The 15,891-nt window shown below is 36.6% G+C and overlaps 2 protein-coding genes across 2 annotated transcripts; both read right to left on the minus strand.

The window, feature by feature from the left end:
* Positions 1 to 284: 284 nt before the first annotated feature.
* Positions 285 to 4,461, minus strand: LOC107794384 (uncharacterized). Its single transcript, XM_016616866.2, has 3 exons — positions 4,057 to 4,461; positions 2,583 to 2,852; positions 285 to 493 (listed from the first exon to the last, which is right to left on the minus strand). The coding sequence occupies exons 1-3, from the start codon at positions 4,256 to 4,258 to the stop codon at positions 438 to 440; spliced, it is 528 nt and encodes a 175-aa protein (XP_016472352.1). The 5' UTR covers positions 4,259 to 4,461; the 3' UTR covers positions 285 to 437.
* A 1,008-nt stretch (positions 4,462 to 5,469) lies between these two features.
* Positions 5,470 to 12,779, minus strand: LOC107794383 (uncharacterized). Its single transcript, XM_016616865.2, has 22 exons — positions 12,481 to 12,779; positions 12,198 to 12,339; positions 11,932 to 12,011; positions 11,428 to 11,514; positions 11,248 to 11,298; positions 11,055 to 11,172; positions 10,917 to 10,973; positions 10,721 to 10,785; positions 10,552 to 10,635; positions 10,369 to 10,419; positions 10,198 to 10,260; positions 10,064 to 10,110; positions 9,849 to 9,918; positions 9,693 to 9,755; positions 9,284 to 9,373; positions 9,170 to 9,208; positions 8,836 to 9,063; positions 8,655 to 8,740; positions 7,348 to 7,396; positions 7,120 to 7,200; positions 6,942 to 7,035; positions 5,470 to 5,957 (listed from the first exon to the last, which is right to left on the minus strand). Exons 2-22 carry the CDS (start codon positions 12,313 to 12,315, stop codon positions 5,776 to 5,778), a joined length of 1,803 nt encoding a protein of 600 aa, XP_016472351.1. The 5' UTR covers positions 12,316 to 12,339; positions 12,481 to 12,779; the 3' UTR covers positions 5,470 to 5,775.
* Positions 12,780 to 15,891: the final 3,112 nt, after the last annotated feature.

Raw genomic sequence — 15,891 nt, forward strand, 5'->3', positions numbered from 1 at the left:
GAAAATATGAGTCGTAGAACGCTCTCTTCCAAGAGGAATCGGAAGAAAATATAACATCGTAGTGCAGGGAGTTTGAATTGAAGTGAGGATTAGTAGTTAAAGTTTCCACTCTGTAGTCATACCTTTGACTTCTGGAGTATATCATATTGGATAATCTTTCTGCTCAACGTAAACGCATGTTTTCATGCAATGTTTGTTCCTGTCAATTTTTGCGTTGAAACAAGTAAATTATACAACTTCACATCTCAAGCACTCTGCAATTCTTACTTAATGGATGCAATAGAAAACCGTATTTTTCCAAAATGTATTAATCTCTTAAAGTCCAGTCCTTGATCGGGAAACAAACATAAAGTATATACTTATCATCTGCAGTAACATAAAACATACACATGATAGTCCATGACTATTCAAGAATGGGTTTATTACATCCGAATCCATCAGGAGCACAAAGTCCTTTCTAGCAATTCTTGCAACTCTCCGCTCTTGTATGCTTCTGTAATAACAGAAAAAAAAAAATGCAACTTGTTAGACTCCAATCAGCATGAATCAGAACTTGAGGCAAACCATGATGAAGGCAGCAGGCATTGAGTGCTCAAATTTTTGTCTTTGCACTGAAGAGATGAAAGCTGAAGTAAATTCCAAAAAACTGAGTATAATACACGCTTGTTATGATAAATTAGCAGTGATCTAACGAGTCAAGATAGTCAAAGTGGAAAGAAGTTGGCCCCAGTTGCATGCTTAGACAGCCAATAAATATCAACATTGAAGGGTGATTGAAAAGATGGAACAGGGAGGTATTCAGTAGAATGGAGATCAACATAGCGACCTCGCTTACAAGTTCTGGAAAGAAAAGAGATGGGAGGGATACTATTGAAGGAGGAGGAGCTCAAAAGAAGGAATTCAAGGTCAAGTCAAAAAATCACTAGTAGTACAGTATAGATTATAGGAGGTGTGATGCAGGCACAAAATATGAGGTGATGAAAAAGGGAGATAATACTACATAGAGATAATAATACATGTTAGATAATAATACATGTTCTTTTAATAGAATGGTAAATGCACATGCAAGTTACGATTTGATTGAAATAATATATATTGATGGCCGAGAACTAGAGAAAGAAGGGGAACTCCAGGAGGGATTAACTTCACAATGCTAGCAATTGTATACTGAGAAAACTAACCATCAGTATTACGACAATACTAAACAATCTTATTCACCACAGGAAGAATTCCCTGATTTGTTCAGATTAGCCTCACATCCAAATTCTAATTGTTCAAGCCGCCACTCTTATAAATCAGAACTGCTGCTTGTGTTTGAAACTCCTTAGAGATTGCAGAGACTAGGGATCGAAATGGTCAAACAACTCATGGTCAGGTTGCACGTTTTCTAAGTAATATTCTTGGAATTTAATGCACTGATCTATGTCATAACCTTGGAACTAAACACACTGATCTTGACAGAAGGAAAAAGTGATCTTCCCAATGAAATCCTTCTACATTTAATTGGATAGACTGTAGAGGCAGGATGGAAGATGTCCAATATACATGAAAATTCATCTGGAAGACAAAGCCTGCCATGAAGGTAGCCTCCTTTGGGCAGACAATAGGATGGAAGTTGTCACACTCAAGATTATCTAACAAAAAGGGAGAATATGTGGAGCAACGAAACTACATGTTCATGCCCTGGGTAAAATCAGTGAATAACATTTTCAACACTGTGAGGTAGCTAATGATATAGAGAATATGTTTAGACGTCTGCAATGAATGGGTTATGTATAGATAATTCTTGAGTGTCCATCCATATGGAAAAGGTTCCCAGTTAGAAAGACAGTAAACAAATTTTGGGAACACTGGGATAGAATGCCTTTATTTCGTTCTCATTTAGAGTTAATTTAGAGAGATTAAAAGTTTGAGACCTTAAATTGAGCGACTTGAAAGTAATAGAGCAATTTGATAAAAGTATGACAAGGTTAGTAATAGAAATGCAAGACTCAAGAGATAGCAAAGATATTCTTACCCATATTAAACCATAGTTTCAAAAGAATCGAAGAGAAAACAATTTAAAACACTTCAAGAGATCTGAATGACTGGAAAAAGAACTAGCTTAGCAGTTGAGTGTTGGGAAAGAGAAGACATGATCAACAAGGTGAACCATTTGGCTTAGGAGGTTGTTCTTACAATCTCCAAACTATTATGTAGTAGTTATGTTTGATCTTCACAGCAACAAAGTGCCCAATCCCAGAGTTCAAGAATTATGATAATTTATCGTGAACAAAATTCCAACTTGACAGTAGTTCATCAAAATAGCAAACAACCAGGAAAGTAAGAACTATTCACTAAACCTACAAGTTTGTCAATAAAATCTAAAAGGAAACAAGAAATTCCTTCTTGAGAGACCAAGGTCTGAATCCCGGCAAACACAAAAACAACTAGGTAATTTCTTCCCATTTGCCTAAGCATGGGCAATGTTACTTGATACTTGTGCTAGTGCGAAGCTTGTACACGAGAATAGTCGAGGAGAGTGCATGCTCAAAAATTAAGTTTTCTTTTACGCATATCAAAGTATCAATTTGTATACCTACCTACAGTGATGTCACAGCCACCAAAGAACTCCCCATCAATGTAGAGTTGTGGAAAAGTTGGCCAACTGGAATACTCCTTCAATCCTTGACGAAGTGCTTCATTTTCAAGGATATTTATTGTCTCGAAGGGTGCATTTAGCGATTTTAATATCTGCACAACGGTATTTGAGAATCCGCATTGTGGAAAGTCCTTGGTACCCTTCATGAACAGCACAATTTTTTGTGATGTGACAACCTTATCCAGTGTATCCTTCAAGTTAGGATTCAGAGCTACAGGAACATGAAGGTGCATCCAAACACATGTCAGCAATTCTTAATTCTTTGAAGCTAAGAAATTAAAGAATACAGAGACTAATTGATAAATTCCCCAAGTATTAGAAGAGAGAAATATAAAAACATTGATAGACAAAGGCTAAATGAAAAAAAGGACTCCCTTGTGTATATCAGAAGTTTACAAGAAAAAAGATGCACACAACCTGGAGCAGCCAAAAGGTCTGAGGTTAACAGGTTTCTCTATGTCACTTATTTGCAGGCATAAATCGAAAATTGTAAATTTTATCTGGGTGCTTTACTAAAAAGCATCGAGCAAGCATCTATGCCGCCAAAGCCTGATTGAAAGGATGTCATTCACCGAAGGTTTCTTTTCAACAAGACCATCCTTAACATCACAACTCTTCTCAATGACCTACAAACAATGCCAATACAGAGGACGTACAATATCCTCGAATAATATCTACTTTCATCTAGATCTTGCTTTACAAATTGCCTCTTCTAGCAATCAAGTATCTTCTACTAAGTGAGCTTCTACTAACAAAGAGAATACTAACAACCTTGGTGGTATTTAATGTACCTTGCACAAAACTTTTAAGCTTTCTCACCACCTCTGAGACTAACCTCCCCACCTCGCAGGACTGGTAAGAACGTAAATCGATTTAGCCAAGTATTTATACTTGGGATCTCGATCTATGAATGCTTATAAAAATGAGTGACTTACTAAGCTATTTACTTTGTTTGCATTGATGATAAGAATTACATCATTAACCGCTATTTGAATCTAACAAGTCATTCTTAGAAAACAAAACGATCCCAAATTGTGCGTAAGATCATGGTTTAGATAAGCCAATCAACAGATACTATAACTTACTACTAATTAAAACGCAATTAATTCAAGTCACAAAAAGCAACCTGCCAGGAAGAGGCATAGATTTGCCCTCTTGATTTAGTATCTAAATTTCACCAGAATTATCTGACATTACCATGTACTAACTTCCAACACCATCAGAAAATTAAACTTCTCCCTAATTAAACCAGAGGCTTATACACAAATTCACTCAACTACACAAACAAACACAGAAGAAATAAACACATAAAGAGAGTTCTCCAAATTCGATTTTATTGAGAAATAAGTAGGACTACCTACACAGATTTAAAACCCTAATAAACTACTATTATAAGAAATTAAGAATCCATTTACCAGATAGGCAACGAACAGATCTTAACCGTCCGTCCCGGTTTCCGGTAGCAATTGAGATAGTGGGAATGTTCGAGAACCGAAGAGCACGGGCGAAAGGAGTAGTAGGGAGCGGTAGAGAAACATCCGCCGTGCGTGACTCAGCTCTAATGGATGGTGAAGTCCTGAAAAGCTGAGATTGAAGAGCAGGAATTGCGAGCGACATGGTCAATGCTTCTCACTTCCTGTGATGAACGGTGCTACTCCAATATTTAATCAAACAGCCAGCTGCTCCTAACCTTAGATTTACCTTCAGAGGACCCACCATACAAATGCTGTAACCTACAGGGTAGGAGTAAGTTTTAAATCAATCAAAAGTAATTGATCCTTATTCTTGTTCATAAATAACTCAAACATTCAACAAAGTATGCACCAGACTTCTTGTTCACATGGCTTAATATTATATCAATTTTTAAAAATTATGTACATAATATTTAATTTTGTGGAGAGACCATGAGTTTATGTGCGCCATAACCTTCCTATAAATTATATTATATCAATTTTTTAAAAAAATATACATAAAATAATTTATTTTACCGAGAGACCATGAATTCATGTGCCACATAATCTCCCTATAAATTCGCCCCGAGTATGATACTACTACTACTGGGACAAAACGTCAACGGTTAGTTATATGAATCTTCAACAATCATTTCATTTTGTATTTGTTAATGTCTTTTAGGATAGAATTAAAGGTTCTATAAAATTATGGATTCCATAATTCTCAAATTATTCCTACGCTGATATATAGTAGTAATTTTAACTAAATTAAAAATACTCATGCCAAACATTGATCTGCAATAATAACTATATATCTCAATCTCAACAAAATTGGTATTAGCCTATATGACTAGTTTGTTTCACTGAATCAGATTCTTCCTTGTACTGATTCTAAATGATTGCAAGTCTTGTTGACACAATTTCTCTCTTCACGAGTTTTGATCTACATTTTTCCTTTGGAAGTACATGAACAGTTATTTTTCCCTGTGTCACTTAGTGTGTCAAGTTTAATCATTGCTAATTTTGTCTAATTTGTATACACAATGAGATTTTGAGTGGCCGCATCTGTTAAGGGCTCTTTTAGTGCTAGGGATGATTTGAAGGAAGCAATAATTTGCATCATGAGAAGAAACACTTACACTTGAAGGTCATATGAATAGTAAGAAGTAAGAACATAGAAGAAGATTAAAGGAATTGAAAACTTTAGTAAGAGCTTACTCTTGCTCCAACAACCTGAATCACTGTGACATTTGTTTGGAAGAAACACGTAATTTTGGGGGAGAGAATTTAATAAGTTTCCAGCCTCTAGATTTTAAAGGTCTATTTGTCCAAATTTGTGCGAGATAATTGTTATATGGAAAATCAAACACCTGTTGGTTTCTTCTGGTCTTCAAAATATCACTAAATACATAAAGGTATTGTCCACAGTACACTTTCACTTTTTCTGCAGTTCTAGATAAACTTTTACCTTTCAAAATTGATGCCTAAAATTTAACTTGCTGCCGCAACAACTCCGTATAAAAGACTGGAACCCAGCTCTATCTCTAACTAACCTTAACTAGAGAAGCTGTAAAACCTAATGCACTCGCGTGGCTATACATATCAAATGAAAGAACGGCACTAGCAAAATTTGATTGATAAAGATCAAAAGGCCATCAATCAGCAAAGTGTGATACTGTTTCCTTAGACATGTACACCATTCCCGTTGCAATAAATCCCATCAAAAGATCCATTACCATTAGCAGTTGTTCCATTTCCAACTCGATGAACATTTTCCACTGATGTACCATTGGTAAATCCATTAGTCACTGCTTCACCCTTCTTCAAAAGAGATTCGAGCTGCCCACATGCTGCAGCAATAAGCCCTGTTCAGAAAAATAAGAATTAGATCATAATGAGGAGCACAATAACTAGTGATAAGCAAGAAAGTAAACCGGCAAAACCAACTCTTTCTTTGAAGTAGAAACCAAAATGTCGTGGATATTTCTCACTCCAAGGTTGAAATTTGTTTATTTCACCACAGATTCAGGCAGAAACAAAGTGCCAAACACACTTTGAACGTTGGTCACAGTGAATGGAGCGGAGTGAACCAATCAGAACCTGGACTTTAAGGTGTAATTTTTTGTTTGATCTGCGACTTCTAGACTTGGGAAACACATTTACAGCCTTCACAAAAAGAATGAGGCTTGCAAGACTGCTAGTTGTGGACAGCATACTCAACATAGAGCCTAAGTTAAAGAAACTAGTTTTTTTTTTCTCCAAAATCTAGTGGCATAGGAGTCGGTCATAATTCATCTTATTAAAAATGGGTACCCAACCAGATGCTCTACACAAAAGCAGCTCCCATGCAAAATACTTTTGTTCTGTAAGGATGAACAACCATGCAAAATAAAAATTGGTCAAAGTTCTATCCTTTCAACAAAGCTGATGCTGACATATAGAAGAACAAGATTCATGAAGTCAACTAGTTAAAGAAAGCAAACTAGAACTGACTTGACCGATGTAGTGCAGCAAGGTCAGAAGGTTTTAATGTGTCTCCCAAGACCAAGAAAACAAAAGACAATGCTCGAGAACTACTACTCATAACATTAGCTGTTGAACTTGCACCGCCAGTCGCCAGAAAAATCTTCATTCACTTAATTTCTTCAAACAAAGTACCAATCTTTAGTTTTAGGTCTACAAATTAAACAATCTAAGACGTGAACATTGACTTTTTTGGATTAACTAAAAGCCAGCCAGATAAAATGTGAAATGCAAGTCCAAATGTTAAAATGCCACTTCAAAAGTTCCAATGCGAGCATGAGTTATTTTGCTGGCTATGAACAGAAGTTTAAAGCAGGGAGGAATACCTAAGAACACGGCAGACGGTTTTCCTGGCCTTGATTTAAATTCAGGATGAAATTGGACGCCAATAAAGTAAGGGTGATTAGGCAGCTCGACAATCTGTAGAGGAAATAGAAAATTAAACCAACAACAATAATACAAGTATCTATCATGACTTAATAATTCAATTATACAAAGGTTCACCTCCATGCGGCGACCACTTTCATCTTTGCCGGTGAAAGAAAGACCAGCATCTTCAAATTGTTGCACCATATCAGGATTCACCTAAGTAGCACAAGACAAGTTTTTAGCATACATACCAAATAAAGATATCACATCTTATGGTCCACATAAAATTATAGCATTCCACCTAGGTGTGCTATAGCTACCCCATAGTTCCAAAACTTAGAAGAAGAAGAAAAAGCATCAAACCTCATATCTATGTCGGTGCCTCTCATCTAAAAAGCTCTGGTTGCCATATCTGAGAAAGATATAGTTTAGCCACTTGGTAATATAAATAGGAAAAGTCCTCCGGAGTGGCTTCAGATCATTACATAGCAAAGTCCGTCATTATGTGTAAATTAAAAAGATCCCTTCTCCAAAAAGAATCAAAAAAAGAAGGGGGCCAAAACCAGCTTCCTTTGCAGGTCTTTCTTATAGAAGATCAACAGGCAGTCTAATCTTTACAAGTTAAAATAAAAACATTCAGAAAGGTGACGTCACAATAGACTGTGATTGAGCAATCATTCTTCAGGAGGACAGAGCACACATAAAGCTAAACATGCACAAAGTAATAAGTAGTATAATCGCGTAAATTCATGTGCTATTGCAAGATCATATGGTGAGAAATGCAGGAACCATGTTGGAATATTTTATCTCAAACATTACAAATGCAACATACATCTCGGGCCTTCAAATTGTTTGGCACTCCTCCCTTTGTTTGACAATCCCAAAAGATTGAGATTTTTCTATGATTAGAAAATATTTAATTTTACATATAAAATTCTGTTACCTTCTCTAGAAAAAGTATTCCCTGTGTCCCAATTTGTTTGGCACTCCCTTCGTTTGACAATCCCAAAAGATTGAGATTTTTCTACAATTAGAAAATATTTAATTTTACATTTCCATTGCTGTTGACATGACTTGTTGAAGGTCCGCTAACTACCAAACATATACATTACCAAGGGTACTCTTTGGGTATTTTACGCATAGCTTATGTGTCAAAGCTCTTGTTTTCCTTCTTAAACCCTATTTCCATTTAAATATACACCAGAAAATTGGCATGGAATACATAATAAATGATGATGTCTCATTCATACTTTAATGTTGCTAGCTTGCGTAAGGGATAATATGGAATTGATGCTAACTTTAGTAATCTTTTAGATTGAATGTCCTATTTCAGTACAGACATCATATGGCCAGTTGAGAAAAACATTACATCAAGAAGAACTCGAACTTCCTCCCAGTTTATTAAAGATCAAACTTTCAAGTTTCAACTTCTACACCCCAAATAGAAACAACCCATAGCTCCACCAAGTTAAACATAGACACAAATAGCAGCATGTTAAGAAATTGTTCGGTGGTGCTCATCTGCTTATCTTTTAAGAGATTGTTCCATCGTGCTACTGCTTATCTTTCTTTTGCATGTACTAAAAGTATATCTTTCCGGCAGGTCAATTAAAACTACTACTTCCATTCTCCTGCCTAGGCAATGAGGTTGGAGGAAAAGAAGTACTTACAGTTTTGCAGATTTAGAATCTCTGACTTGAAAATATGTTCTTCTTGATCCTAGACGCATGGTACCACCCATATGTGTTTTTGAACCCTGCAAACATGGTTTACAGATTACTATTGCCGCAACTAAAAATAAAACCAAAAATATAGGAAAACCGTGATGAAAGGGAAGTATCAGAACTTAACCTCCGGCATAAATATTACACAAGGATTCTGAGTGTTGGAATCAAACTCCGTACTGTTCGCATCTTGCAATCCAAGAATGGATCTAGCATACTCGATAACAGCAATTTGCATGCCTAGACATATGCCAAGGAAAGGAATCCTGTTTTCACGGGCATATTTGGCAGCAAGTATTTTACCCTCCACACCTCTATCGCCAAATCCTCCGGGAACTAGTACAGCATCAGCCCCCTATCAGCATGACGACTTTGTCAGAATCATATCTATGAGATTAAGTAGGGGCGCTAAAGAGTGAGTTTGCCTATCATATGATCTTGAGAAACTACACCATACAGACCTTCAACAAATTCCAAGAACTTCTATAATTTTCAGGATTCTGCAATTAAGAATATAAGTCAGCTTTCGACATACAAGATATAAAGCAAGGAAACAAAGATGGACACAAAATTACCTCTTTGGCAGTTTCATCTTCGAGGTCACTGGCTGGAACCCAATCTACAATAAGTTTCCTGCGGCAAGCTACAGAGGAATGCAAAAGAGCCTGAAAGGACAGATTATATATCAAACAGACAGTTATTAGCTCTATGAGAGAAAGAATATGATTTTAAAAGACATACGTCAAACAAACAGCAATATCATAAAACGTGTAGAAAAATTGAAACGAGAAGGGCATTAGAGCAGAGGATATATGTCGATTATGATCCATTGAAGAACAGCTTTATTGTGCGCTGGAAAAGTGAAAGGTACTTGAAGGGTTAACAATATCAAATTTAAAAACAGCCACATGAGTACATAAGTGCAAGTAAAAAAGTTCCAGTTGATCTATATTTGACTTGAGAACGGTTTAGATGAGATATCACCTTCAGTACAGAGAGATAGGAATCTGAAAGTCCTGTGTATTTCCCCACCATGGCAACTCGAACCTGTATGGATGACAAATTATGGAAGGTTTAAGGATGATAGAAAGACAAACTCCAAAAGGAAAAGAAACATAATGTATATGTCCTAGAACCTACTGGCTCATGTAGCATGTCACAAAGTTCGGCCCGAGATGTCCATTCTCCCAAGGCAGGCTCCCTAGCAACTCTATCAATGAAAAATCAAATATTTTACCATACAACTATATAAAAAATGTCACAAAATGATATGCAGAACACTGATCAAAGATTACAGGCCATCAATGTACATAACAGAAATGAAAGACATTTGGAGTGGAGCTCATCAGACTAACCCTTCAAGGTTCAGGACTTTCAGAATCGCTTCATGGGCCTTCTGATCCTGGTCCAATGAAGAAAAGTAATTCGTCTTGAAACTCAGAGTGAACTTTAGCAAATATATCAAAATAAGAGTACCAACACCACTCACTCTTAAAAGCAAAGGCACACGCCAAATGTTCGAGACATCGTAAAGAGTGATGATATTATCTACCTGGAAACCAAGGCACACAGAACCTTAGCACCATGGAATAATAAATTTGGTGGCCCAAATAAGATTTGGGTGTATGAAGATACAGATTTTAAAACATAATATTAATACCGGAACATGGCAAAAACGGGAAAGTTTCTCCTTCACATTATCCTCAAGTGCCTGAATAAGATAACGAACTTCAAAAGATGAACTTGACAAACCTGAACTTATAAAGAAATACATGGATAGATAGATGATGAAAACCCTAATATATATATATATATATATAGGGGGAGAGAGAGAGAGAGAGACCGTTGTGCTACGGCAGGCTATAATATTTGGTGTCAGTCCCAGGCTTCTTAAACCCCTTACACTGTGTTGAGTTGGCTTTGTTTTCTGAATATCAAAAACAGCTTTAGTACTCACCCTACTAGTTACTTTAATGGGAAAGGTTAATGTAAACACTTTGATTAGAAGCTACCTGCTCACCAACTACATTCAAAACGGGCACAAGGCTGACATGTATCAAGCAAAAATTTCCAGCACCTAAGAAGCAAAAAATTGAAAGATGTTGATAGCATTATAGTGCTAAGCTCAACATTTGCATTTTCCTAAGGCACAAAAGAGAATTAATTATGTGTGATCTCAAGAATTTAAACTCGGACTTGGAACCTTACCTACACGATATGAGAATTGTCCTAAAGCTTCAATGAATGGCATAGATTCAATATCTCCTGCACCAGGGTCAATTACTTTGAGAAAACTGATTTACAAACAACTTATCCTGCCAGTTGCCAAACATCATTTGAGCATACCTATAGTTCCACCCAGTTCTATGACACAAACATCAGCTGGACCATCCTCTCCATCAACTGGTATGACAGCCACACGTTCAATCCACTCTTGAATGGCATCTGTAATGTGAGGGACAACCTAAACAAGTGGGCAGATAGTAAGACGGTAACTAAAGGTAGAGATGAAAATATGTATTCTGGAACAGTGACAAACCTGAACTGTCTTCCCCAAATAATCTCCTTTTCTCTCCTTATCAGTAACAGACTGAAAACCAAAATTCAAGCAGTTTCTCAAGCTGAACATTTTCCATTCATGGATTTCATTATATGAATTTTGATAGAGCATGAATCAATCATCTCAATGCGAGAACTTTTCTGATTTTTGACAACATACCTGGTAAATTTTTCCAGTAGTTATATTGTTGTCACGTGTCAACTTAATATCCAGAAAACGCTCGTAGTTTCCAAGGTCTAGGTCTACCTACAAAAGCAAAGAAAAAAAAACCATGATCTTAATGGCATCAACACTAATAATTCCACTTTATCCTTCCTGCATGCTAAATAAATGTTGTTTTCTCCAAATACAAAACGGAGCAACTTCCCACCAAAATCTGTGAACTCTGGAAGTTTTGCCCCTCAATGAAGAGTACAAGCTAAGGGAAACACAATGAGAGCATTCACTTGCCATCAGAAAATTAAGTAACATGTTTAGCTTAACTCTAAAAAGTCCATATCATTAAAAAGTTTAAACGTTTTATTTTTCGAACAGGTAAGTACATTAATAAGTTCAAAGTTTGAAGAACTTGTTCCAGCTCTGACCATATCGCCTCACCTCTACAGAAATTTAGAGGGGAAACAATGTTTAATGAGTTGTTAATACGAGAGATTCTTGTCTAACCTCTCCACCATCATCCAAGACGAATACTTCTCCGTGCTCGAAGGGAGACATTGTTCCAGCATCAGTGTTCAAATAAGGATCTGAACAGGGGCAATATGGTGAAAAATGAGGACACAAGCGGACAGTTTATATAACTTCATTTCAAACAAACGAAAAAATATGTATGCTCAAAAAAAAAAAAAAGTAAAATATGCATTTCATAACTAGTTGAAAGGTAAAAAAATGCATTTTATAAAAGAAGGCAGAAGGATAGTGTGAGCAGAGACCAATTTTAATGGAAGTAACGCGAAGACCGCAGGCCTTAAGGATGAGACCGATACTGCTGGCAGTGACTCCTTTGCCAAGCCCACTAACCACTCCTCCAGTTACCAACACGTATTTCATCTCTGATTATTCACCTCCTCAATCCTATTAGTGGAATTTAATGAACAATAACACTATTTAGCAACTGTACTCGGCGAACAAAATGCACACGCCGAAAAATGTAACGTTTTGCGTCTTAGAAAAATTAGTAGTATATGGCAAGTCAATATATGGCAATTAGCTTACCCAGTAAGGCGCTGTTGAGGTTTACCCGCTAGCAACTTCTCCGATTGAGTCCAAAACTCAACCTTAGCTGAGACAAGAAGAGAATGAGCGAAATATAAGAAGGCAGGGAATGAAAAGAACTGGGAATGGTAGGAGAGGATGGTGGTGGAAACTTGTTTAGGTGTGAAGAAGAAGAAGAAAAAGCGATGGCGGCTTTATGCAGTGTTATATATGTGAGGGTGAAAGGGAGGATTCCCCTAGGTTCAAATTCTAAAAAAAGAAAAAGAAAAAGATCCTAAAATACCTTTGAAATTATCCATAACCTCTGTCAAAAGTTTTGTTTTTAACATATGTCCCTTATTTCCAACTCAGCAAACGGAAATATACCTTTTCACGTGTCCCTTATTTACAACAATTCAGCAAATAGAAATATAATATTTATGTGAGAAATCTTCTTGTTGAGTAGAATAGAACATTCAGCTGATAATCTATTGCTGCTATCACTACTGCTCTTAAAAGTTATTAGTACATGAAAAAGGAACAAGGTTAAATTTACCCATGTACTTTGCAAAATAGTTTAAATACTCAACGAAATTGGTGGCCTAAAGCCGAACATTAAGAATAGGTCCGATTATTTATTTAATAAAATCGTATATATTTATGATTTTTTTTTGGTTATGTAATAATAGTTTTATGGACCATCTAGTAGATATTTTGGCCCTTCACTCGGTTACCTCTAGCTTCTACCATTGAAGATATCTAGTAACTCTGTTCACCAAGGTTTCGAATTCTTTTTATGAGAAATATCCGTAGTTAAGAAAATGTTCTTATAAGTTCCCAGCATCTAATGATCGTAATTTTTACTACTAAAGTAGATTTTAAAATAATTTTATACATTTGAAAAAGATCAAGCTTATTTGAATTTAAAAAAATGACTTGATCTACTCTTTATAGGAAATAATTTATTTTAAATTATAAGAGATTTTGTTTTTATTTTTTATTATCAATGTCATCATCAAACTGTTATTTTGCCATATTGTATGTTTATTATAAAATTCAAGTATTTATCCTAATAACCTCCATTTTTTCTAAATAACTTCTATATCCAAAAAGAAAAACATAAATTTAGTATCTTTTTCTAATAATTTTAATAATAAAATTAACTAATAATAAAATTGGGGCCTTCAATTAGGGGGGCCTAAAGCAATTGTTTTAGCTATCTCCCCTTGGGGCGGCACTGAATATGCTCTCTGTTAATAGTTGGGGTCGATAATATACTTGCCATTACAAAATTAGCCTATATTGACCCCAACTATTAATGAAGTACATATCTAGACCATTTTATAAAGTACAAGGACAAATTTAATCCTTTTCCCAAATGAAAACCTCTCTTGTCATCTAGAAAACGGTATTGATTTTAGCCCCTTCAAATCTTAATATTTTTGTGTTCTCCTTAATTTTCTATTCCCCAAAGCTACGTTTCTCTCTTTACGATCAAATGAATAGGACATCCGCTCTATTACTAATTGTTAAACAAAATTAAGTAGTAAAAGATTTATAATGCTCAAAAAGAAATATTCAGTAACCCATTTCTTATGTTCCTTCTCCGATATTTTAAAAAAATATCATGGCAACAAATCCATAAGTGGTGTTTGACCAAAAGGTTTTAACCCTTTTTGTTAAACTAATTAAATAAAAATTTATGAGATAAATCCTAATCAGAGATAATTTATTCTAGATCTGAGATAGAAGACAGTAATAAACAAGCATAACTGAAAGTAAAATATGATTACAGTCACGATTTGATTCCATAGTGTAGGAAAAGGAAGATGACTCCCAATATATCAAATGATGACGAAGAATACACAAAGGAAAAGAGTCACCATTCTTGAACAAAATAGACTTTCGTACACTTGATAAAGTTGAACTACAGACGACTGTCAGGATCTTGAGATTTGTATCCCCTTTGGTGAAGAGCCTGAGAGGATGGAACATCTTCTCCTTCAGAAAGATGTATGTGTTTGTATGTGTTCCCATCATCCCCCCTTTCTATTACTCTCTCTCGTGATATTTATACAAAGCACTTTTCTTACCCAGCGGTCCTTAACCGGAGTACCTAAGTTCTTGGAATATCCCGTAGAGTATTCATCTAAAATGTCTAAGTGTTGAACTAGCTGTTCGGGCCGAACTGAGTGCTCGACCTCGACCGTAGCTGAATCATTCGCTGGTATATTTCTTCATGCACGTGACTTCGACTTGGTTGAATCCTGGTTGTTCTTCTTTAAGTAGAATTCTTTTTATCAGATTTTGACCTATACAGTTAGTCCATCTGCCTGTTGGGGTCGTCTTTGAACGAGCTCGATGGGCGGACACCATCAGTTTGCGAGTTGAGAAATTTAAGCATCTGGATTGAGGGACGAACCCTTCATAGCAAGATGACGATGTGATGCTTCGAGAGCCATACCTGACCGTTACGTCAGTTTGAAATGACGTCAATTTGCCATGTGTTATTATGGCGCACGTTCCGTATACGTTATGTCGTTTCCTGCGCCTCTTCTGTTTTAGAGTTAATGTGGCAGCGTTTGGTTTTCCCGCTCAGGGTGCTTGTATTCTTATAAATAGAGAAGAGATCTTCTCGTTTGGGTTGTTGTGTTTTCTATAAGTTATTCGAAAAACTCCAGGCTTTTTTCCCTCCCTCTTCTACGTCTCCATCTCTCTTCTTTTGAAGTTTCTTGCCATTGTTACCCCCTCCACCTTAGCACTTCTCATCTGCATAATCAAAGAAAACATGGCTAGTGCACCTTCTAACTCTGATAGAGCTGCCGGCGCCGCCGCATCGGAAACTGATATACCCTTTCATGAAGAAGGGGTAGTCATGGCGGAAGATGAGAATTTCCCCACTTGATGAAATAATTCCACGTTCGGGGAAGACCGGGACTGATTTCAAGAACTTTCCTGACGGTGAGCCTGAACCCGTTGTTTCCCAAATAGATGTTGCGGCACTCGCTGCACTTAAGGCGAAATGGAGGATTCCTGACTACGTCGAACTCATACCTGCGGGCAACGACGTCGTGCAAATACATCGCCTTTGCTATAATGGGGTGTGACCGGCTCAGCTCCCTCCTTATATATACAAACTCTTCCTCATGCTTACCAGGTACATGGAACTGGCTGGCCGGGGGATTTCTCTCTGTCACTTGCTTTACCTCTTCGTACCCAGTTTTTGCAGGGGTACTATGATACATCTTAGTCACCGCGGGACCAGAGTCTTGGTGGTGAAGATGGATGATAAGACTAATCGCCGCTTTTGGGAGAATGTCACGACCCATGTTCTCCCTCCGTGAACTGTCGTGATGACACTTAGTCTCTACGACTAGGTAAGCCTAACAATTTGCGGAAAAAAGAATTTAAAAATACAACTAGCCATCTAAC

Source organism: Nicotiana tabacum, chromosome 3 (assembly GCF_000715075.1).
Source record: "Nicotiana tabacum cultivar K326 chromosome 3, ASM71507v2, whole genome shotgun sequence".
Lineage (NCBI taxonomy): Eukaryota > Viridiplantae > Streptophyta > Magnoliopsida > Solanales > Solanaceae > Nicotiana > Nicotiana tabacum.

What these genes read in the sequence shown, in the direction of transcription:
- LOC107794384 (XM_016616866.2), bottom strand. Translation starts at nt 4,258, where the DNA reads ATGTCGCTCGCAATTCCTGCTCTTCAATCTCAGCTTTTCAGGACTTCA. An exon ending in ATCTGTTCGTTGCCTATCTG is followed by an intron (nt 2,853 to 4,056) that starts GTAAATGGATTC and finishes ATGTTCCTGTAG; the next exon opens with CTCTGAATCCTAACTTGAAG. An exon ending in TGGCTGTGACATCACTGTAG is followed by an intron (nt 494 to 2,582) that starts GTAGGTATACAA and finishes CTGTTATTACAG; the next exon opens with AAGCATACAAGAGCGGAGAG.
- LOC107794383 (XM_016616865.2), bottom strand. Translation starts at nt 12,315, where the DNA reads ATGAAATACGTGTTGGTAACTGGAGGAGTGGTTAGTGGGCTTGGCAAA. An exon ending in CGTTACTTCCATTAAAATTG is followed by an intron (nt 12,012 to 12,197) that starts GTCTCTGCTCAC and finishes GCCCCTGTTCAG; the next exon opens with ATCCTTATTTGAACACTGAT. An exon ending in TGAATGTAGTTGGTGAGCAG is followed by an intron (nt 10,636 to 10,720) that starts GTAGCTTCTAAT and finishes TTTGATATTCAG; the next exon opens with AAAACAAAGCCAACTCAACA.